The sequence below is a fragment of the Mustela erminea genome, chromosome 9, assembly GCF_009829155.1.
Source record: "Mustela erminea isolate mMusErm1 chromosome 9, mMusErm1.Pri, whole genome shotgun sequence".
Classification (NCBI taxonomy): domain Eukaryota; kingdom Metazoa; phylum Chordata; class Mammalia; order Carnivora; family Mustelidae; genus Mustela; species Mustela erminea.
Window position 1 is genome coordinate 10,326,263 of NC_045622.1, and position 23,740 is coordinate 10,350,002.

Consider the following 23,740-nt stretch of genomic DNA (forward strand, 5'->3'; position numbering starts at 1 on the left):
TCATGCCACAGGAAGTTGGAGGCCACCCAAACTCAGGTCCCCTGACATCTGGTGTGGGGTTTTCTCCCATTCCTACCACACATACACACCCCGCAAGTCACCTATTCACAGAACATGCAGGCTCTGAGAAGAAATCCCGTCTATGGACCGCTGCTCTGGCCAGTGCCTTCAGAGTTCCAGCCTCCTCGCGATGTTCCTTTCCCGTCTGCTGGTAGACGACAGCTCCGGCCCTCCTTTGTGGATTTAAGCCTGCCCATGATCCTCCCTTTCCGACTGCCGGCCCTACAGATTTCAGACGTGCTTGCATGGCCCCCATAGTCATTCACTCTTTCTCTCCCAGAGAAAGGGAGTTTGGTGCTCTCGGTGGAGGTCATGAGAGCAGGCGTGGAACGAGCTGCAGGATGGAGATTCTTTTTTTTTTTAAAGATTTTATTTATTTATTTGACAGAGAGAGATTACAAGTAGGCAGAGAGGCAGGCAGAGAGAGAGAGAGGAGGAAGCAGGCTCCCTGCTGAGCAGAGAGCCCGATGTGGGACTCGATCCCAGGACCCTGGGATCATGACCTGAGCCGAAGGCAGCGGCTTAACCCACTGAGCCACCCAGGCGCCCCCAGGATGGAGATTCTTAACCGCTCCGTACATGCCCTCAGTGCTGTCCATTCCCCTCTTCACCTTCCTCTCGACCAAGAATGCGTCTCTTGCTCTCAGACCCTATCTGTTGCATAGTGCATCTGTATATACAATATCCCCGGGTCCCCTCAAACAAGTCCCAGCCCCTCCTAGTTGGGTTTGGACCACCACACTGGGGTTAATTCAAGCCACCAGACCCTCTAATGCCATCTCACAGCCTAATGAGGCCCAACTCCATACCTCCTTCCATCTCCAGCCCTCTGGAGAATGGTTTTCTCAGTGAAGAAATGAATGATTCCTAAGTCTAATAAAAGATAAACTTTAAAAAGTAAAAACTGGGAAAATGCGAGATCCAGTTAACTTATTCCAGACCATTACTGCGTCTTAAGAGGCAGTGAAGAAATCCTGACTGTCTGTTATTGTTTTGCTTGCTTGGAATACAAAGAAATGGATAAAAGAGTATTTAGGAGGAAAAGAAGAGCTCTGTGGTCTCCTATGGTAATGAGTTGCTTATTCATCAGCATACTGCTTTCTGAGTACTCCCTTCTGTCTTATTCTGACTGAAATCGAAAATAGGGGATGCCTAAGCAAGTGTGGAGGGCAGCTTCCTCAGAAGGGTCCCGGAGATGACCCCCATTCCGTCTTCTCCTTTCCCTCCCCCTCCCTCGCCCCAGCAAGACCCCACTGGCAAGAAGTTTGACTCTTGCTCAGCAAATAGCAATCTTGAATATCTTGGGGTTATCTTCGCCTGCTTCCAACTCCTGACCTTCTGCCCAGCCATTCAAATCGGACACCTCTCAAATCTCCCCCTTCCTCCAGCATCCTAAACACCCACCGGCATCTTCCCCCATAACAGCCGCCCAGATGATCTCCTGCCTCTCGTCTCTTCCATCCTGATCGATATGTGCACCTTCCCTCCTTTCGAGCAAATCCAGATGCTCCACTAGCAATACGGAAGGGTAAAATAAATGAAAATGGTCCCTCCTTGGTACTCTGCTGCCAAAGTAACATTTCCTAGAGCAAAACTAAAAATATTTTAAAAAACCTTCCATAGCTCACCGTGGCTCCCACAATAAAAGTATTGATTCATTTGCTCATTTATTCCTTCAACAAGTGTTTTATAGGTTCCTACCAAATGTAGGCATCTTCCTAGATTCTGGAATTACATCAGTGAGTAAGTCGGGCACCACCTCTGCCCTGGAGGAGCTCATGGGCTTGTTCTAGCAACCCAGCAGTTAGAACGCAGTCTCCGACGGGGGAAGAACAGGGTATAACAGGGTATACCTAACCTGCACCCAAGTTAGTATGGCACAGGTTTTTTTCACAGGTTTACCCAACATACTTTTCTAGCCTCATTGGTTTTCCTCCCCTTTAACCTCCCTCCCGTAAGCCAGTCACTGGTTGTTTCTAGAATATCCCCAGAACAAAACATTGCACCTTCGTTCATGCTGCTCTCCATTCCTGAAATGCCCTTCCTCATTTAACTAATTAATTATTTTAGCCCATCAATCAGCCAGTATGCATTCATGGAGAACGTACTATGGGCCAGGCACTGTGCCAATACTGAAGGTAAGAATGCTGAGCAAAACCAGACACAATTCCTGCCCTAAAGAGCTTACCAGTTAGTGGGAGGAGACACACACGAATTAGAGGACCACATGATGCGCACACTTACAGCTCTGAGAAAAGCGCTATGAGAGAGAGGTGCAAGCTGCTAATGAAAGCATGTAACAGGGACATGACTGAGTCTGAAGACTCAGGAAAGACGTCTCCAAGGAAGGGATGATTCAGATGGGATCTGGGAGACATGACAGTGCTCCAGGCAAAGACAACAGGCAAATTCCCTGTCCCAGGAGAGAGTCTGCGGACACCAAGGGACCAAAAGAAGTGGAAGCCAGACCGCAGAAAGGAGACGATGTGAGCGGAAGCTGGAGCAGGGGTGGACCAGATGAGGTGAGCCTTCAGAGCTGAGGTAAAGGTTGGTCCTTATCCCCAGAACCATAACAACCATTTTTAAAGATTTTATTTATTTATTTGAGAGAAAGAGAGAGCATGAGTGGGGGGCAGGGGGTACAGGGGTAGAGGGAGAAGCAGACTCCCCACTGAGCAGGAAGCCCAATGCAGGGTTGATGCCAAGACCCGGAGATCATGACATGAGCCAAAGGCAGACGCTTAACCTACTGGACCACCCAGGGATCCCCAAAACCACCATTTTTTAAAAGCAGCCCATGGACATAATCAGCTTGCCACCATCCTTTAAGACCCAAGTTAAATGTCCCTCTAATTCCCCCAACAGCCTCCACACTAGTAGCTCATGCCTCACATGCATGTGGGACATGATTGAGGGCTAACTGGGGTAAATCCTTGGACCAGAGACACTGTCTCTTCACCTTTGTCCTTTCAGCTGCACAGGGCCTGTCTGGCATGTGGTAAGAGCTCAGTAAAGGTTTGTTGAAGCAATTGATCAACATGTGCCAGTCTGTTTTATTACCTCCCCTCCACCATGCTGCCCACTCAGGGAAGTTCTCCCCACCACTCCCCACGCCCCAACCCTACCGTAGTTCAGACTCCTATCATCTCCTGCTTTCTAAACAATCTCCCTGCCTTCCTTCTCAACCCCACACAACCCACACTCCATGTGGCTACGGAGTTCCTCCCCAAACAAAGGTCAAACCAGGCCACTCTGCTCCTCATATAAACCTTCACTGACTCCCCATTCCCCTCGGGGTCAAGTTCAAATCCTTTAGTCTAATTATTCAATGTAGATCATGATCTAATCTCAAACTAATCTTTTCAGTCCCGTGTTGCATTGCATCCTTTCTCCTCCTGTACCCTGTATTCCAACTACAGTCAAAGTCCTAGAATATTCCTCAAGTAGACCTCCCACTTCCCGCCCCCACCCCCGACTTTTTGCTTAAACTTTGTTCTCAGCCTAGAACGTCCTTCACTCATTTTTTTTTTAAGATTTTTTTATTTGTTTATTTGAGAGAGAGCAGAGTGAGTGAGAACATGAGTAGAGGGGAGACACAGAAGGAGAAGGAGAAGCAGACTGCCCCCTGAGCGGAGAGCCCAACATGGGGCTCGATCCCAGGACCCTGGGATCATGACCTGAGCCAAAGGCAGAAGCTGAACCGACTGAGCCAGCCAGACACGCCGTCATGCAGTTTTCGTAAGGAGAAAATTGCAGGTGCTTCAAGATAGAGCTCAAATGCCAACCCATTATCAAACTTTTCACTAATCCCCCAAACCCAGAATTACTGGCTTCTTTCCGTACAGGCAGACCTTAGAGATATTGCTGGTTCAGGTATAGGCTACAGCAATAAAGCGAATATCATAATAAAGTGAGTCAAATGAATTTTTTGGTTTCCTAGTGCAAATAAAAGTTATGTTCACACTATACTGTAGTCCATTAAGTGTGCAATGATAGCATTATGTCTAAAAAGCAATGCACATACCTTAATTAAAAAATATTCCAAAAAACTGCTATCAACTGAGCTTTCAGAAAGCTGTAATCATGGATCACAGATCAAGTATAATAATAAAGAAAAACTTTGAAATATTGCAAGAATTACCAAAATATGACACCGAAACGCTAAGTGAGCAAATGCTGTTGGAAAAATGGTGTCATAGACTTGCTTGAACCTTTAATTTGTAAAAATGAAACAAGACAAAACAAATCAACAAAACACTATCTCCAAATCACAATAAAGCTAAGTGCAATAAAGGAAGTATGCCTGCATAGATAGAGTTATTCCTAGCATTTTACCCAGTAAACAGCACGTCATAGTCCTCAAATTAAAAAAAATAAGAAATAAAAAATCTCCCTCTGTCCTCCCCTGCACTCCCCCCACATTAGCCACTATGGCAGCCATAAAAAGTGAGAAAGACAGAAAAAGCGATTTTCTACTCCCCACGCAGGAGCACGCATTCCCGAGAGGCTAGGGAAATAAGGCCTCCCTTGTTCAAATATTCAGACAAAAAATTACCCAAGTTGTATTCTAGGAAATGATTTCTAAGCCTACAAAGATGCATCCATTGTTTCTGGTTGATTTCTCAAGCTCAGACATAAAATATGAAGTTTGTGATTTACATACTATAAATAAAATATCCCCCCTCAAATTGCTCATTTGTTTTTTTAAAAAACTTTGTTTAAAGGCCATTTACTTTGGGAGCCATTCACGTTTCCATCTGAAGACTTACGCTTGCGGATTACTCAGCCAGATCTGGACTGTGAGAAGAATTCCCCACATGGTGAGTCGGTGGTGTCACTACTGGACACAAAGGGCATTTTTCATCTGCTTTTAATTGAGACAAAAAGGAGAAGCCAAAAATATCAGCCATGGGGTTGATTAAAAGTACCTTCGCGAACATTTACTCTAGCTTAGCAATAGCCGTCTGACACTTTAGATCAATGTTTAACGACTGGTCAGACTGTAAAACCTTCATGACTCAGAGAAAATAAGTCCCTCTCTCCGTGTGCAACCTGCTTGGACACCCACTTTGTCACCCACTTGTCTTTCCTTTCTTCTCCGAGACTGGCCTTCATCCATCAACCGAAGCCCATTCCCGCCTGACCGCACGCCGAGCAGGGTGGGGCGCCCCGCGGAGTTCTCGCTTCCTCGGCGGTCGGCCTAGCACCAACACAACACATGCCTGCATCATGACCTGGCCAGTCCGACAGCAAAGTGAGAGTCTTCGTTTCCTCATTGGCTTGTGCACGGGCAGTTCCTTTGAAGTGGATTCCCTCTTCACAACCATCCTGGAAGGTGGTCCAGACAGGGACTCCTGTGTCCGTTTGGTAGGGGACCGCACTTAGCAGAGGAGATAAATGGTTTGCCCAAGTTCACACTGCTGGGCCAAGAAGAAAATCGTGTCTTCTGATTTTGCATCCAGACCTCTCTTCCCATCTCCAGGGCCGCCCTAGCCCCCCACAGACTGGGGGAGGCCAGTGAGAGACTGACAAGTTCAAGGGCTCCTCAGAGCAAAAGGCAAGCAGGGTGGGGGGCGGGGGTTAGGAGAGGTTTGGGGAACCATGTCAGCTTGGATTGGGGGAGAAGGATGGAAGCAGCTGAGAATGCCAGCAGCAGCCCAGGAAGGTTCTGCGGTAAAGGAGATTTTTGGAAAGCCTTTAAATTATGGGAGAACTGACTTGCTAAGTGGCAAGATGAGGAAAGAGGGGAATGAAACTGCAGGGTCTTGACTTTTGTTCTGGTTCACATTTAATTTTAGAAAATACATCCAGGGTAAAGAACCCCAAATGCCCCTTCAGCTTCTCTCTCTTTTCCTGCCAGAATAGGGGCAAAGTTGCTAGGGCCCCGGGGCTGCACCGGGGATGCCTGGAATCAACAGTGAGCATTGCCCGTCTCGTCTCTGTCCTCTGCCGGTCTGTGAACCAGGGTTACAAAGCAGCTGTCACAGGAACTTGACTAATTAAATTAGAGCCCACTGAATGCCTTATTGACCTCAAACTCAGTCCAGTGAGCAGGCCCACTTAAAAGGTGACTATGTTCATGGCTGTTCGTTAACAGATTAAATAAAACAGGCACAGACAGTGGTGGGCAAGAGGAAAAATCCTGCTACCGTAAACAAAGTGTGAGGAGCACAGCTGCCAGAGTGTGTGACCTGTAGATGTGTGCCATGCGAGCAGGTGAACTGTGGCTCCCCCTTACACAAATACATATGTTGAAGTCTTCACCAAGAATCTGACCTTATTTGGATAGGGTTTTTACAGAGGTAATCAAGTTAAAAGAAGGTCATTAAGATGGACCCTAATCCAATATGACTGGTATCCTTAAAAATGGGGGAAATTTGGACAGAGACATATAGATGATACAAAGAGACACAGACAGAAGATGGCCATCTGCAAGCCAGGGAGGGAGGACTGGGACAGATTCTGCCCTCACAGCCCTAGGAAGGAACCAGTCCAGCCAACATCTTGATTTTTGGATTTCCAGCCTCCACAACAGAGACGATACATTTCTGCTGTTTAAGCCACCCTCTTTTTAGTTCTCTATTATAGCAGCTCTGGCCGACTAACACATCTGGAGACCTGAGAGGCAGGAAGACCCCTGGGTGAGAAGGACTTTTCATGAAGACAGTAAAAAGAGCACCAGCACGGGACTCAAACAAACCAGGGCTGGGTGCCTGACTTTGTGTTACCCACTGTGCGTCCTTAGGCAAGCTTCTCAACCTCTCTGTGCCTTGATTCATCATCCATAAAATAGGGATAATCATACCTTCCTCAAAGGAGCGGTTTTAGGATTAAATGTGAAAACACAGTCTTTGGTTTATACAGACCTAGGCTACACATGACCCATTAGCAATTAGGCACAATGGCCACCAGCAAATACTGATCGGAATGATCGTCACTTTTGTAAAATAACAACAAAGCGCACATGACCCTGATAACCACGCTCCCACACGATTCTGCGAACGTGACTATTGACAAACATTCGCCATCTCTGTTCCTTCTGTCCCAGCTGAATTTATTGCACACTTGCTCCTTCTCTCTGTCCCTCTGACTAAAGACTTCAGCTCTGCTCCTGTGTCCCTCTCTTGCATTTCTTTCTCCTGCCAGACATGGAACAGAAAAGGAGTTTACTCGGCAGCCTCCAAAGCCTCTGTCCCTCATCACATCCCTCTCATACTCATTTCTGGAGACAGAAATACAGACTTTGAAAAAAAAAAGTTGTTGTTGTTGTTGTTGCCTGCTTTAAAAAGCAAAACAAACAATAAAAAAAAGTTGTTACTTAACTCCTCCCACCTCCACCCAAAGATAATCATCATTGTAATAAAACTAAATGGAAAACCACTTCCAGTAGCAGTAGTAATAATAATAATAAGCTCACATAATAAAGCCCTATTTGTCCAGAATAGCTGGCAAATTGACCGCTTGGGTTAACTGCCTATTCTATTTAAAAGTTGCCCCAAGTTGAAGACCAACTTTCCAAGAATGAGAACGTAAATCATGTATGTTAACTCCAAGTGCACTAGGATGGTTTGATCTTCGCCAGTCCGGAAGCCTTGCAGAACTTGGCAATGGTTCAGGGACACTGTCAGGGCTTCAGTTAGTGCTGAGGACTCCTGATAACAAGAACTGAAGGTAATATATGTCTCTAGGTGGTATAAATTCTACAAACAGTCTTTTAAACCTATATGTAAATACAAATATCTACACACAGCCTACGGGAAAAGCCCCCTGGGGACCCCAAATCAACCCTTTCCCATGTTAGAGGCCGCACAGGTTACTTACAAGGGCACCCCAACTCACAGGGCAAAGGTGCCCCTTTCTCTCTTTATGTGGGCCACCATGTCACACGTCCTGTGGGGCTGACATCAAACCACTCCGTGATTATTCATTAAGCTTACTCTGCCCAGCTCTAGATCAAGAAAGTATTGGACACCATTCCTGTCCTCGGACAAGTTCCAGTCAGGTCAGGGAACTGCCTACAACACTAAACTCTAAATTGGGTGCATTGAGCTAGAGGCGGCCAAACTGGTGTCAACGGATCTATGATCACTGTGCTGTGTCAGGCTTGTGCTGTGTTTGACCATGGATTATCTCAGTCAATCTTCTTAGCGAGCCCATGAGCTCAGTCACATTATTATCCCCACTTTACAAATGAAGATTCTGAGTCAGACAGAATCAACAGCTTATGTGAGGTCACAGAGCTAAAGAAACGTGGACTTGGGTCAAGCCAGGCCAGTGGGAGCCCACCGCCACCCTCCAACCGCCCTTCCTTCCTCCTGAGTCTAGCCGGACCTGCTGCCCCCAAGAAGATCCACCAAAGGACCAGAACCAAGTCCCTTCAGTTTTTCTTCCTTTCCCTTTTATCCCCACGGACTCACCCACAGTTCCCACTAATCTTCCCTAAGATAAGATGAAACAAAAAAACAAAAACAAAACAGAAAAACTAAGTCTAGAGGCTTTCTCGGGAGCTCATTTCTTCTACTCTGAAGCAAACTCCAAGGCAAAATTTATTTCAGTGCAAATGTAAAAAGGTGTTTACTATCTTCACTTCATGGAAGAATAATACTGTTTTCTTAATGAGACTGTGAGTTTGCCTTTATGAAAAGAAAACTGTCAAATAGGTCTGCTTCTCCTCGAGCTGAACCACCCTTTCCTACTTACTGCTTTGCTGCCAGAAATTACTGAGACAAACAAAGGCCAGAAAGTTAAGATTCTGTGGTGTTCTCAGGACCCCAAGTGAAATGATTATAGGTTGACAAAGTGTATGTGAAGCAAGCAGGCATGGGAGATAAAGGGAAACAGAAAGGGGTGCCTGGGTGGCTCAGTGGGTTAAGCCTCTGCCTTCGGCTCAGGTCATGATCTCAGGGTCCTGGGATCGAGCCCCGAGTCGGGCTCTCTGCTCGGCGGGGAGCCTGTTTTCCCCTCTCTCTCTGCCTGTCTCTCTGCCTGCTTGTGATCCCTCTCTGTCAAATAAATAAAATTTAAAAAAACAAAAAAACAAAAACGGTGGGGGGTGGACAGAAAAAGAATCAGAAGTATGAAGCACCCGGGTAGTTCAGTCAATTAAGTGTCTGCCTTCGGCTCAGGCATGATCCCAGGGCCCTGGGATCAAGCCCCATGTCAGGCTCTCTGCTCAGTGGGGAGTCTGCTTCTCCCTCTGTCTGCCACTCTGCCTGCTTCTGCTCTGTTAGTCTTTAAAAAAAAAAAAGGTAATATTGCCACACGTGTGTACTACAGCACCACCCAGCTAAGTGGACAAGGAAGCTGGTATTTTTCTAAAATGAACAAGAAGTTGATACACTGCTGTAGGGGCTGTCAGCTCTCCAGACGCCCACTCAAAAGTGCCACTCTGCTAAAAACCAGAATGTCCAATGTGTTAACTAGTAGTCTTGCTAATAATTGCTTTCAGAAGGTCAAAGAAGCAAACAGGGGAACTTTTGTCCAAAACATCCATTAGAGAACAATTGTGAATTTCACAACAGGCACGGAAGAAATGATGTGGCCTAGACATAGGGCCCGGCTTTAGAAAAGCATAGTTCAAAGACCTCAGAAGCATATTTCATGGCCGTAGACTTTAAAAGAAAGACATCATTCTATGAATGAAAGTGGGGGGAGGCAAAGTTGAAAACTGGAAATCTGACAATATAATAAAATACGATTATATGAAAAAATGTGCTGCTATCATATAAAAACAGCAGTGTGGCTGCAAATGGAAACCAGCAATGAGTTCCACAAGACAACAACAAAACCAGCAAAAAACAAACGGAACCTTCATATTGCAAAAAATAGCAGAACGGCCTGGACAGAGAAAGATCACGTCAGGAAGATTAAATCCCAGTTTATGAAAAACATTATTTCAGGGAATTTGGGGGGGGGGCAGGGAGAGAGTGTTGTCCGTGAAAGGAAAGGAGCAGAAAGAAAGGCTCTGCTGGGAGCCAACAGGGTGACGTTAAAAGCCAACAGAAAGCAAGCTGAACACCTCCAACACCACTGTGCTTCCACACCCATAGCAAGCAGAATTCTCTTTGGCCTGGAAAGGATAGAATAAAAACATAGTCAGGAGGAAAAGGAAGCCCGAGATGCGTGACAAGACAGGAAGAGAAAAACTGGGCTTAAAATGAGCTCACAATTCTCCCGCAGATGAATTCTATCCCATGGGACTTAATAAAAGAAACTGCACATGTAATCACAGACCCGTGCTACTAGTGGATGTGAGCAGGTGCCCCGACTTTGAGAAAGGGGAGAAAAGATCTACTGGTCCTTCAGACCCATGCAACTGAAGTTAATTTTACAAAAGATGCTAGGACACATTACTAAACAGATAGTTGGTGAACAAAAAGTCCATTTTTGGGGTTTTTTTTTAGTTTTAAGTAATAATAATGTAGATACAGATGTGGCAGACTACCAAGATTTTGCACTTAAGGAATAGAGCTTGGTATTGAAATGCAATGAAATTGATAACAGGGTTAATCTGACATACTTAATGTTATGCAAAAATTTTACCATACTGCACGCTAATCAAGCATAAATGGAGCCCTTCGTGCAGATTAAAACAACTACTATTCTTTTAAAGCAGCATTACTAAAGTCAGAGAAATGGAGAAAGGGGAATGGGAGACAGAAGAAGCCAGGTAGCGGCTGTTACACCCCTTGTCCCACCCCCTACCCCCAGGCAGACCTAGGGAAAGCGGGCTGCCTGGCCTTAAACCAAGCCAGTGCCGGACTCCAGCCAATAGTCAGTCCCACCAGCTGGAGCTGAGTCACTATGTCCTCTGGATTCTCTGTGAAAGAAACCAGGAAAACCTCATTTTAAGAGGGCAGAGGACATCGTCTGATGAAGACAATCAGCAAGAGAGATGTCTTTACTGGGCACCTTTAGAACACCCACCAACTGGGGCGCCTGGGTGGCTCGGTGGGTTGAGCCGCTGCCTTCGGCTCAGGTCATGATCTCAGGGTCCTGGGATCGAGTCCCGCATCAGGCTCTCTGCTCAGCAAGGAGCCTGCTTCCTCCTCTCTCTCTGCCTGCCTCTCTGCCTACTTGTGATCTCTCTCTGTCAAATAAATAAATAAAATCTTTAAAAAAAAAAAAAAAAAAAGAACACCCACCAACTATGGGATGTCTGGGGCAAGCGGCTGGGGCAGAGAGGACTCGAAGGGAAGTGATGGCATAAGTCAGCTGTCAAGTGTGGTGGGTTTGGTGTTTGTTGGCTCACACCCAGTGTTCAGGGAACGGGGGTCGAGTGGGACAGGATGAGCCTGCGTGGAGAAGTAAGGTTGGGGAAACAGGGAGGGAGGCAGGCAGCTAGAGGACACACACTCCTGCCGGCACAGAGAGGGGGAATGCTGATGCAAACAGACAAAGCTTCAAAGGAAACAAAATTCAGACTTCACACAGGAATGAGCCCTGGGTTTGAAATGATACGCTGTCTGGCATCTGCGTCGGCATCCCGTGTTCGCGGGAGCAAGGAGGACAGAGGATCACAGGTGTTACACTGCCTGGATGATCGTAACTGTTGAAGACGGGTGATGGGTACCTAGGGCTTCACCATAGTATTTTCTATGCTTTTATATATGCTTCCCCCCACCCTTTCTTTCGAAGCTACTGAAGCTTTCCTACTTACTCAGAGGTAAAAAGAAACAAAACAAAAACCTTACGATGGAGTACGCAGTCGTACCTTCTCCTGTTACTTCTCTAACGTCCCTTCCTCCTACTCCTCTCCCTGACTCTCTGCTAGTTCTTGAGTCCACCAGGCACACGCCCACCACCCTAGGCCTTTGCAAGGGCTGGTCTGTCTACTCAGAATTATCTGCACCCAGGTAGCCACATAGCTCGCTGCCTTCTCAAGGAGATGTACTCTATCCTCTTTAGAATGACAACTCCCTCCCCTTTTCTCCTTTCTCTGGAATTCTTGTGGGGTTCACATTTATCCCTCTACATTTATTTTTCCCATAGCGAAGCTTAAAATCTTCAAACATACTATCTAATCTACTTAGTTTATTACCTTTGTCACTAGAATTTAAATCACCAGAGGGACAGGAATTTTTGTTCCAGGGTCGGGGGCGGGGGGGAGGTTGTTCAGTGACTAGGACAAGCCCGGGCACCCAATAAACTTAAGTGAGGGATGAATACAGGAAAATTCAGAACTGCCCGGAAGGCTGAGGCAAGGCAGAGGTAGGTGTCTGTGGTCTTGGTGCCAGTTTTCTTCCACCACAGTCTTTCACACTAAACAGGAAATCTAGAGCAGCTGATTTCTGAGGAGAAGCGCAGAACTTAAACGGAGCTCATCAGAATTATTGCCCTCCTCCCAACCTCTGGGCAGAGATTTCATAACTTCATTTTGAGACATCTAAGTCTGTCCCCAGTTATGTCAGGTGACATACCAAAATTCTTAAACCTCCCCCCCCCCAAAAAAATCTTAAGCCAAAACCCTCATGACAAAGGGAGGAATTCTGTCTAAACCATATGATAATTGAAAACCTCAAAGTGGGGCTTTGTTACTTTTAGGAAATGTTAGGCTTTAGGACAATGTATATTTTTAGGAGGAAGTCACCACAAAACAAATGTTCAAAATCAAGTCCATGATTAGGAAGAATGTGGCCATCAAAACCCAATTTTAAAAGATGGGGGCACCTGGGTGGCTCAGTGGGTTAAGCTGCTGCCTTCGGCTCAGGTCATGATCTCAGGGTCCTGGGATCGAGTCCCGCATCGGGCTCTCTGCTCAGCAGGAGCCTGCTTCCCTCTCTCTCTCTCTCTCTGCCTGCCTCTCCCTCTACTTGTGATCTCTCTCTGTCAAATAAATAAATAAATAAATAAATCTTTAAAAAAATAAATAAATAAATAAAACAAAAGATAACTTTGTGCCAAGACTTTTTGTATGTGAGACACTTTCCAATAGCTTCACCCTCTCCTGCATTTACAGTTACATCCTTTCCTGAAGAAGTTACTTCTATACAGAGATTCATGTATCCATGCTACAAACTAATTGTGGAACTTGGGCAAACTCTTTTGGGCCAGTTTTCTTATAAGAAAACTACCCTCTGTGTGTGTGTGTGTTTGTGTGTGTGTATACACACACATACCACGCAGAACTTACAGATGATAGACAAAATCTTGAGACATCAAATTAACAATAAAAAGAAACCCCACAAAAGGCCAGGAATCATTGCCGTAAGCAATAGTGTAAGGGAAGCAGACTATCCACTTCTTTCACAATGTTACTGATGAAAGAAAACCCATTTGATCTACTCACAAGTGATGGGTCGGTCACATCTCACAGGTTACAGTGAGTAAGGCTGCTGTCTGGAGTCTGAAGGATCTTCCAGGGCTGACCCAGGCCAACAATATACACCCAGGGCAAATTTCCACAGACCAGACCTACAGGCCTTGTGATGCTCCCAGGCCTGAAGTAAGAGTGCCATCTGGAGGATCTCCATTTTAGAGAGAAATCCTCGTGCAAAACTGACCGTAGAAAATCAGGAGGGAAGGCAACAATCCATGATCCGCATAGGGACAGAAGTCACTACCAAATAGATTCAGGCTGTTTGCCATCTCACCTTTTTAACAAAAATTTTTCTTCTAAAAGCTTGGGGAACCTTCTTGAATTTCACTCTTAGCGTCATTCGTAGAGTCCTGGTTGTTTTTTGCAAAGGGGTTTTTTCTAGCTGGCCCACAGAGCCACTCAGCGAGTCCTCTGGAAGTTCCCTTCCTCCCATAATCTGCATGGTCTCTCTAAAAGCAGGTTCTACTCCCATTCCCACTCAGGTTCCCAATCAGAACAGGTACTTTCAAGGTCCCTGTAAGAGCTTCCGGACAAACCCAACTGCCAAGTTCCCCACTGGATGGCTTGTCACTGCCCAAAATGAACGTCCACTTGATCACCAGCTCCCCACTGCCCTGGCCAGGGAAGAAGAACCATGTGCCTCCTCTGTGTGTGTCCAAACTGTTTGCTAGGGGAAACAGTCCTGAGAGACCCAGTCGACACGGCCTCGCAAGAACTGCAATGCAATTTTCTGTGCTACTGAGGGGAGGGAAAGAATGCGAAGTGTGCCTTTCAGTTACAAGAGATCCCACCCCCAAATTGCTGTACCTGTCAAGCAACAGGAATAGCTTCTATGAACAAAAGAAGCCCGCTCTTCGGTGTAATAGCCCTGGCATGCCTTTATTTCAGCTCTGTCCTTAGCTCCCCATTCTCTCACTTGCTGAGAGAAGAATGCTACCTGAAATTGTGCGAATTTTCAACAACAGATATTTTCTTCCCCCGTGAAAACGGCTCCTTCCTCTCTCAAGAGAGACAACTCCTTTGTTCTCAAAAAAACTAAAGTTGGTTCAGGCAGTACTTTTTTCTGTGAGTTCTCAATGTAGGACGTGCTCGGTATAGACAAATAGCTCATCGTTAACCACAGCTGAGCTCTCTTATTAAAAACAAAAACGGCCTTCTTTTTTTCATTATTCTCTGATCCCTATAGTAGGTAAAAGAAAAACTAAGCAACCGGAAGGAGTAGGGGCTGAACCAGAACTGAGGGAGAAGGCAGGACACTTGAAGACAGGAGGAAAAATCATTGTTCTTGTGTACCAGGAATCAAGGGGTTAAGCCTAAGGAAGCATGCCCACTGTCCTGAAAACTTCTTCCAGGCTGTGTCTACCTGGACAGCATCTAAAAAATCACACCCTTTATTCTTTTCATGAGAGGAAACTGTCTTTCAGTATGAAGAGTCCTACAGAGGGCCAGGATAACCTGGACATCATGCAAACCTCCGATGGCTGAAAAAGAGTTAAAAACAGATTAAGCAGAGCTGAAGAATTGCCCATTTCAGCAAATCAAGGATTAGGCTACGGAGCCCAGAGTTAGTATCTCAGGGTATATATTATGTGACAAAGGAATGTGACCAATTTAAAACCTTGGCCATTTGATAAGGTACTGAAACAGTGGAGTTTAAGAAAAGGTGAAAAAAGGGGGTGCCTGGGTGGCTCAGTGGTTGGGGCCTCTGCCTTCGGCTCGGGTCATGGTCTCAGGGTCCTGGGATCGGGCCTCACGTCGGGCTCTCTGCTCAGCAGGCAGCCTGCCTCCTCCTCCTCTCTCTCTCTGCCTGCCTCTCTGCCTACTTCTGATCTGTCTGTCAAATGGATAGAAATCTTTAAAAAAAAAAAAAAGAAAAGGTGAAAAAAGATTTCCAACCAAAAAAAAACCAGAATTTAGTTGAAATAGAAAAAATGTCAAAAATGTAAACTGAAAGGAAGTCCTAAGACTCCTACAAATTACCAGACAATTGAAGAAAGAAGATGCAATTAAGTCCTCTGTGAGAATCATGAATGTCAACAGAGAGAATGGTACAGAAGACCAGAAAACTCATTGGTCTCTTTTGTCAAAGCTCCTATGTTATTAAAGACAGTCACTCTTAACTCTGAAAAGCATTATTTATTGGAAAGAAATATTAAAGGAAGTCTTCTTAATTCTGGTAAGGACAGATATGGCTCCCCTAGCCCCCAAAATATACCTCCCATCTGCACACAAATTCTTCACCCTGACTCTTGGAATCCCTAGGATTCCTCGATCGGAGGCCAGGGTCTACATCTACAATGGATACGGTTCCCAGAAGGCCCGGAAGCGACATGAAATAATGCTACCTGACAGTTTCTTATCAAGGGAGGATGGCTAAAAAGTCAACCAATTGAGGTGCGTCACTTGACAGTTTATATTAACGTCCAGTTCTTTAACAAAGCCTCATACAAGCCAGAAGGTAAGGCGTTCTTGGGTGAAATCAGACTTCCATGATATCCTGGTTCACCGAAACTAATGGACGATTCCAAGAAGTCTTTAAAGTAGTAATTACACCAAGAGAGGAATCCACACAGTCAAGACATGGCTTTCTTAGGAAGACGCAGCTATTTAATCTTAGCAAGGGCAGCTGCTCTTCTTTCTGTGTTCTGGAACAAGGCACGAATTAAAGCTCTTACTTCACTGGAAGAGAATGCAGCTGCCAAGGGCCCTTTTCCATCTGCCCACCTGCAAAATAAAAGATAAAATTCTATTTCCTCTTATGTCTCTGTATAAGCAAGATTTTAAAACTGCTTATTTATTCCCAAATGCTCATTTGTCTTAAATGGAAGTAAAACAGATCCTGGCATCCTTCCCCCTCTTGATGGCTCTACCACCCAATCTCTTTAACTTTTGCTTCTCTGAGTTATTTTGGTATCAGCACAGTTAGATGAAGAGATGAGGTTAGGAAAATAACACTGTTCCCCCTTATTCTATATTCACTAAGTCTTGCTTGAACTTGAGAAATATGGCCACATCCTCATATGGTTAAATGGAATCTTGAGATGGGTAACTATTTTTAAAAATGAGCCACAGGCAACAAACTTGAACCAACAAAGGACTGGTATAAAAAATACATAGCAAACTTCCCTGAATCAACAAGGAAATCACAAACAATCCTGTAGAATAAAGGGCAAAAATCATGAACAGGCATTTTACAATAGAAGAAAAACAAATGATCAATAAAAAGATGCCCAATATCATTAGAATTTAGGGAAATTTAAATTACAATGACAATGAACTACCATTTCACACTAACAAAAATTTTAGAGCCTGATAATACCAAATACCAGGGAAACTATGAAGCAATAGGATAAATAAACAACGAAATATCTGTACAACAGAATCTGATACAGCAGTGAACACAAACTACAGCTCTGCATACTCTCGTGAATTTCAAAAACAGAATATTGAACACAAGCAGCAAGTTATGGAAGACTCCGTTTATAGAAAGTTCAAACACAAGCAAGACTAAACTCTATTGTTCAGGGATATGTGCAAATGTGGCAAAACTCTAAAGAAAGGAAAAGAAGTAAGTAAAATTCAAGATGGTGGCTGCCTGTGGGAAGAAATGTCTGGAGAGGGGCACATAGGAGTCTTCACGGTACTGGTAATATTTTTCTTAAATTAGGTAATAAGAACACAAACATTTTACTTGTTTCCTTTAGATTGTAAATATGTTTATATATATTTATATATATATGTATATTTCGTAATATTAAAATACTTAAATGTATACATACGTATATTTTATATATATATTATATAATATTAAAAGATTTAAACTATATAACTGCAGGTAGTTTCCTCAGAAAAAAATTACCCAATTAGTTACCATTCTTAGGTTTAAGTGAAATCTCTAGGAGAAAAATTCTTCCTAGGGAGAAAATACGAAGCTAAGATACACCAGTACTTCTTCTCACAACAAAGTATTAATGATTATTAGGCTGCAGGAGGGTTAACAGCAGAAAGAAAATTTCTTATCTGCTGCCCTCTGGAGTCTTACCTAAAGACATTACCTACTAAGGACTTGTAAATAACAAATAAATAAATCAAATTTTATACTAAGGTAGTATAGATAGTATAGTTAGTATAGAAATCTCATTTTCCCAGTTTTAGGACAGACAGTATACACTGAGAATAGCTCAGGCACATCGGGATGACTGGTCTGATACAGTGGTGCATCTGTAATGAACTAGTAAACCAGGATAAAACAGGCAGACAGGTAGCTCTGAGGATGGAGATGGACCTGAAGGCCGACTCAGGGAGCTCCCTATGCAAAGTACACATACTCATCAATAATTTACCCAGACAATAATAAAAGCACCCACAAATGTGTAACTAACCCATATCTATCGTCCTCTGTGCAGCATCAGTGACCTCCGCACACCAAGTGTGATACAATAAAGCATGTATTTACTGCTCACAGCAATGTTAACAGATGGTCTCTGATGTCGGGGAAAAACACCATCCACTTTATTTCAGAAAAGATGAATCTTCTCTATGTGTATGATGCTTAATCTCTAAAGCCACTGTACTCCCTGCAGAAGAACTGCTGATCGATCAAACTGTGGTTTGATGCTGAATATTCCATTCAAACAAAAGTCACTTTACTTTTAACAAATCAAAGTCAATCTTAAAATGTATCTACTTGGGGCACCTGGGTGGCTCCATCGTTAAGCCTCTGCCTTCAGCTCAGGTCATGATCCCAGGGTCCTGCTTCACCCTCTCCCACTCCCCCTACTTGCGTTCCCTCTCTTACTATGTCTCTTTCAGTCAAATAAATAAAACCGTAAAAAAAAATTTTTTTAAATAAAACATATCCACTGTTGGTTAAAATGGGCAACAATTTCCACCCAGGTGTCAGAAGGTTGTCCTTCTTAAAAATGCAAGATTATTGGCACAGCCTGCCAGAATATGTTCAAGACCAAAGTAATATGAAACAAGAAGTCTTTATGTTATCAAACAGGAGAAAGTGGTAATGAGATCTACACTATTACAGATCATGCAAAGGCCCCAACTGCTGTGACTCAATATGAAACTTTCCTGAGCAAAATCAAGAAACGGAGAAGAGCACTGCTATCAATGGCACCACTACTTTGTAACTATCTTTGGAGAGACAAAGAGACACAGAGAGAGAGAGAGATAACCCTCTATAAAAGGGTTATACCCACCGATCCCCAATTTCTTGCAGGCTGGCTTGTAACATCATCATCAATTCCTTAAATGGCATCCACTTTGGCACAAAGACTGGAACCTCTTCTTGGTATTTCTTGTTCTTGCTTTCTTCAGACAGAGGTGCAAATACTTGGGGTCCTTCATCCATCACTGTTTTGCATAAGGAATACAATCTATCAGCATCTTCAGTAGAGATGTCCTGGTTTTGCCGAGAGGGAACACAAAAGAAGAGAATTGGGCCAGCTTAGCCGTCAGGAAAATCTTTGGTGCATGCTGTCCAAGGGTCAGATACAGCAACTCGTTTTCCAAGCACCTAAGCACACCTTAGCAGACATGAGATATCATCGGCTCTCTGACAGTACTCCTCACGCAAGAATGACACAAAGTGTGTTTCAACAGAATGTCAATAACTTAGTATGCCTACACGAAGAAGCCCATTTCTCTGGCAGAAATGTTGCACGGCTTGCTGAAAAGCGGGGATATTTTTATAAACGAGGATTTGGCCAATCTATGCTGTAGAGACATCAGCCGGCAGAGTCCAGGCAACCTGCATCTAGGTTCACATATGTAATCCCAACGGCAAGAGTGTGCTGAAAAGTGGTATCGGCACCAGGCCGCATCTCACTTTACCAAATCATTTAGTTCACTTGCAAATTAAATAAATATATGACTTCACACTTTACAACACATCTAAGGACTACACGGTTTCCAGCCTTCTCATTCATAATTCACACTATGCTAAAGGGAGAAGCAGTAAATCCTACTTCCTTATATAAGTATAAAAGATAGAACTTAGCAAGTCTCTAGCGAAACAGAATTAAGATGGAACTGAAAAAAATAACAGTATAATGAGTTAGACGTTAAAACATGAGCAATCTCTTCTACCATCTGTGTTGACTAGAAATGAGATTTCAACATCATTTTCTTAGTAAAGTGACACTCTGAGACAAGGACCGCCCTCTCAAGTCTGGCGAGCATCTAACGGCCCTTACCTCTAGAACAGTGATTCTGCCGATGATCTCAGAAATTGCTGTATTGAGTAAAGTCCCCATGGCCTTGCAGTATATATTCACCGGCAGAACATCCTGCCACACGATTCCAAGTCTCTTCAGCTGGTGTAGTACCTGTCAGAAGAGTACAGCTGCTGACCCGAAAAAGAGACGGGTGCCAACTCCCTGCACATTCACACTCAGCACATGGATATGGGGAAAGAGGCATCATAGGAAGGGGAGGTAAAGTCATCAAAAGAACGAGCTTCTTGAAGATGTCACCCCAGTGATACCCCTGCCAGGTGAAAAAGAGACTTATCCCAAGGATGGGAAAACCACTGCAAGATAAACCAGACGCACTGAGAAATGGATAGGATAGTGGACTTACTACATTGTATGCCTGAAGCCAATATAATAGTGTGTATTAGCTTTCACTTCAATAAACAATAAATAAACAAAAACCATGTGCTCAAAAAAAAAAAAAAAGCAACGACAAATCATGTAGGAGAGAGAGGGGCACTGAGGTAAAAGCTATTATTTCAGATTTCCCAAACTCAAGTTTGTGGATCAAAACCTTGCTAGGACACTTATTAATAACTAGTCATGTTATTGGATGGACAAAAAGAAAGATAGCTTCCTATTGGCTTGGTGGGATAAGGAAAGGGAAAGATTGTAAGCATGACTATAAAAGTACCCCTATCTTCCCATGGGCGTTATAGAGAATCAACTGAGCTACATACTGTGCATTCTTTGCTGTGTAAAACACGAGGGGGAATTATCTAGTGGAAAAGTACAAATCCCACAGCTAACAGCAGCTGCCCACCTGCCGGACTGCTTTACTTGCTGCAGAGTAATTCTCTTCATCGTCCATGTTGGAAAAGTTTCTAGCACTTGACAGTCTTTCCAGAAGTTCTCCTTTCTGTGCCCTCATTTGGCCCAAAAAACACTCTGTCCCTATGGTGTGGAAATAGAAGAAAGAATTCTAAAAGTTGTTCCGTTGCATACTAGAACTCCAGGGTGGAGGAAGAGAGACAAGCATGAATCATCCATAATTCTGCTTATTCGAAAACAACTGCTTGCCTGATGACATCATAAAGCTGCTATAAGGTTGCTAGAAATAATCACTTCTAATACATTAGCCAGTCCCTCCGAACCCACTCTCCGGATAGTAAGTCTTTCCCAGTAGTCTGTCCAGGGTCAGAAAAGAAATATTAGTTATTCCAAAGAAGCAGCTACTCATTTTTCTGATAGATCTATACCACCTAAGTTAGAAATCAGGAAGTAAAAAGCTAAGTGAATCATATACAGTCCCTGCTTTTCTTAGAATATCATTATAGTAAACATATTGATTTATTCCACATTTCATTTCTTTTGATTTTTAATAATGCCAAGTAAACCTAGGTAGAAGGGCAGAGAGCTATCTTGAGGTTTTGCAAAAGAACAAGCAGTGACATTAGTAAGCACTTACCGACAATGCTAACAGAATTATCACAATCCAAATCTCATTATGTGTCATTCTACTGACATGACTTTGATTTGGTGAATTCACTGCACACCAGCCATGCAGCCTGGATCTCTAATGTACCATGAAATCATGTCATAAAAAGTAATATTTCCACAAAGACTGCATTCACTTTATAAAATTAAATAACCGGGAACAGTTGCAAACTAAATGCTCTTCCATTTCCAATATAGCTCAGGACCACCACCTAATTTCTAGCTGCCTCATTCATAAGTTACAAAGACACTAGGCTGAGAAGCTGCATGATCACTCTGTTTTCCTAAAATGAAGGTATCATTACCAAGTCTCCTGAAGCCAGGTACGAGATCCACAAAGGTCGTGGTGCCATCACAAAGAATGGGGGCAAAACGCGATCTGAACTGATGCCCAAGCGTCAGCAGGTGGTGAGCAATGTACATACAGTTGTTGTGGTGAATAGCGGCCAACTGGGGCAGTTTTTGAAGGTTCTCCCTAGGCCAGGAGGAGGGGGAGAAAGAGAAAGAAATCACAGGTTACCGAGGCTGAGACAAGGTCCAGTCTCATCACTCCCACCCCAGTCAGTCAGAAGGAAACTATTCTGCCCGAGTGCAGCCTGATCCTATAATCCTACCCCTGTAATTAACAGGAAAGAAGGAGCAAGGGAACCCAGATGTTGACCTGTGCTGACTCTGTATGTAAACCGAGCAGAGCTGTACCCAGTCATTCCCCTCAAACCCAATGCTGACCAGTCAGAGCAAGTAGAGACTTGCTGCCCTTCTGCCAAATTCCTTTTTCACTTAGACAATGAATTTTCAAATTGGCTACAGACCAGAGCCACTTGGGAAGGTTTTAAATATACAGATGTTTAGACTTGAATAAATAACCAATATTCTCCCAACATGATTTTTTAAATGGTTTATTGCGTTTCATTCTGAATTTTAGTAACCAAAATATTTTTGGTGGGAACATACAATTACTGGTTTTAACCCCACTTACGCCTCAGATATACAGAATCATAGAGAAATCAGACACAGTGGCACTTACTTATGGTATGTTGGCACGACATCATGGAACAAATGGAAGATATTCCTCACTGAGTAGAAAAGTTGAACAGCACTGGAGGAAAAAAAAAGTTTCAACAGGAATACATAAGGATACTGGCAATGAGAAAAAAAGGTCAAACTAAGTGCACATTAGTCATCAACCAAAACTACAGTTCGAGAGAACACCTGCCCTGGTCACTGCTGAAAACACCCTTAATCTAGATGGAAATATATTCTCAACCAGTATTTACTAACTAGATCGCAGTTCTAAAAACCTAGATCTATTAATAATTTTCAGAATAGCAGCATTAACCCAAAGCCTCTTTCCCATTATCAATTTGCGTTCTGCCAGTACCCAGAGTATCCCTTCAGTAACAAATGGAGCTAAGCCTCAAGCAAATGTCACGCTCTCACTGACACACTCTGCAAAGGGCAAGGTATCAATAAAGGCATTCACTTGGTTCTTTTAGAATCAGTCTGACTTTCAGCTTTCACCTTTTCTTTTCCTCACCCCAATGCAAGGAGATGAATCAACATTTCTAGGATAGACTCTAACCTCAAAATTTCTTGCCCTTTAAATCTGGCCTTGGAACACCTCAAGATTATTATTAAAATGCACTTAGAACATATATTTGGTTTACACAGCTTATTCCACATAAGACAATCTTAAACTGTGTACCTTGAATAAGTAACAGGAATTCCACAAATAGTTAGAAAAACAAGCCATGGTTACTGTATCTTGAAACACTGTTATTACTTGATTACTATTTCATTTTACTTTGGAGCACTTGTTGCTATTCAAGGTTTGGTAATGGGGAAGTGAGTCATAATGTAGTTGTGTTTCTGCTTGTCCTATTTAAAACTATTTCTTTTGGAGGAAAGAATGCATATAGATATGCAGTACAAAAACTACTGTTCAGTGTTCTGTTATCAAAAAACTGAGGAAATACTGCCTTGCCTCTCTAACTTCTGGTCTAGTATGTTTCAGGTGAAATAAGAGTTACCCCTAAATTTATTTTGCCAAAGGAATATATATATTATATATATTTTTTTTTCTTTAAGGAATATATACTTTTCTACATGTTTGTTCTTCCTCCTTATATTTAAAACTAGATGGGCTTATGAACACAACAATTCCCTGAAGTCATGGAAGTATCTTAGTAAACATGTTCTTTCTAGAGCAGAATAAAATAAAAGGGTTTGTTTACACGGGGAGATAAAAACAAAAACTCTGGAAGCCAACCTGAGAGGCAATGTAGTTGAGTCAGGCCCTAACTGGGACAGTTCTTTCCTGTGAGGACAAGAAGTAAAGAACCGCTACCCACAGACTCAAACTAAAGGGGCTTTTGTAAGTCGACTCTACAGCCTGGGCTCCAGCCTGGCATCTTCTCCTCAGTTTTGTCTAGGAGTAGGAGAGGAGCTCATGAAGCAGAGAGGTTGAGAACAAAATGTGGACTAGAGCCGGAGGTACCCTGAATACAGGATAGATTAAGAGAAATCATTATCTTGAAATGATAAAATCCGATCTTCAGAACATTCTATGCTTTTCCTTCTACCTTTGGCCTTCCAACCAACCATTATTGCGTCAAAAACAAAAATGTAAAATAATTATAATTAGGGACTGGATTTCAAAACG

The 23,740-nt window shown here is 43.5% G+C and overlaps 1 protein-coding gene across 1 annotated transcript in view; it reads right to left on the bottom strand.

The window, feature by feature from the left end:
• Positions 1-15,499: 15,499 nt before the first annotated feature.
• The window catches only part of ZW10 (zw10 kinetochore protein), a 32,656-nt gene continuing 24,415 nt past the window's right edge, over positions 15,500-23,740 (bottom strand). The window contains exons 11-16 of the mRNA XM_032358503.1: positions 22,106-22,177; positions 21,384-21,553; positions 20,405-20,535; positions 19,585-19,716; positions 18,589-18,791; positions 15,500-16,102 (exon numbers count right to left, since the gene is read on the bottom strand). Coding sequence (XP_032214394.1) covers positions 15,982-16,102; positions 18,589-18,791; positions 19,585-19,716; positions 20,405-20,535; positions 21,384-21,553; positions 22,106-22,177 — 829 coding nt within the window. The 3' untranslated portion in view covers positions 15,500-15,981. The remainder of the gene's footprint in view (positions 16,103-18,588; positions 18,792-19,584; positions 19,717-20,404; positions 20,536-21,383; positions 21,554-22,105; positions 22,178-23,740) is intronic.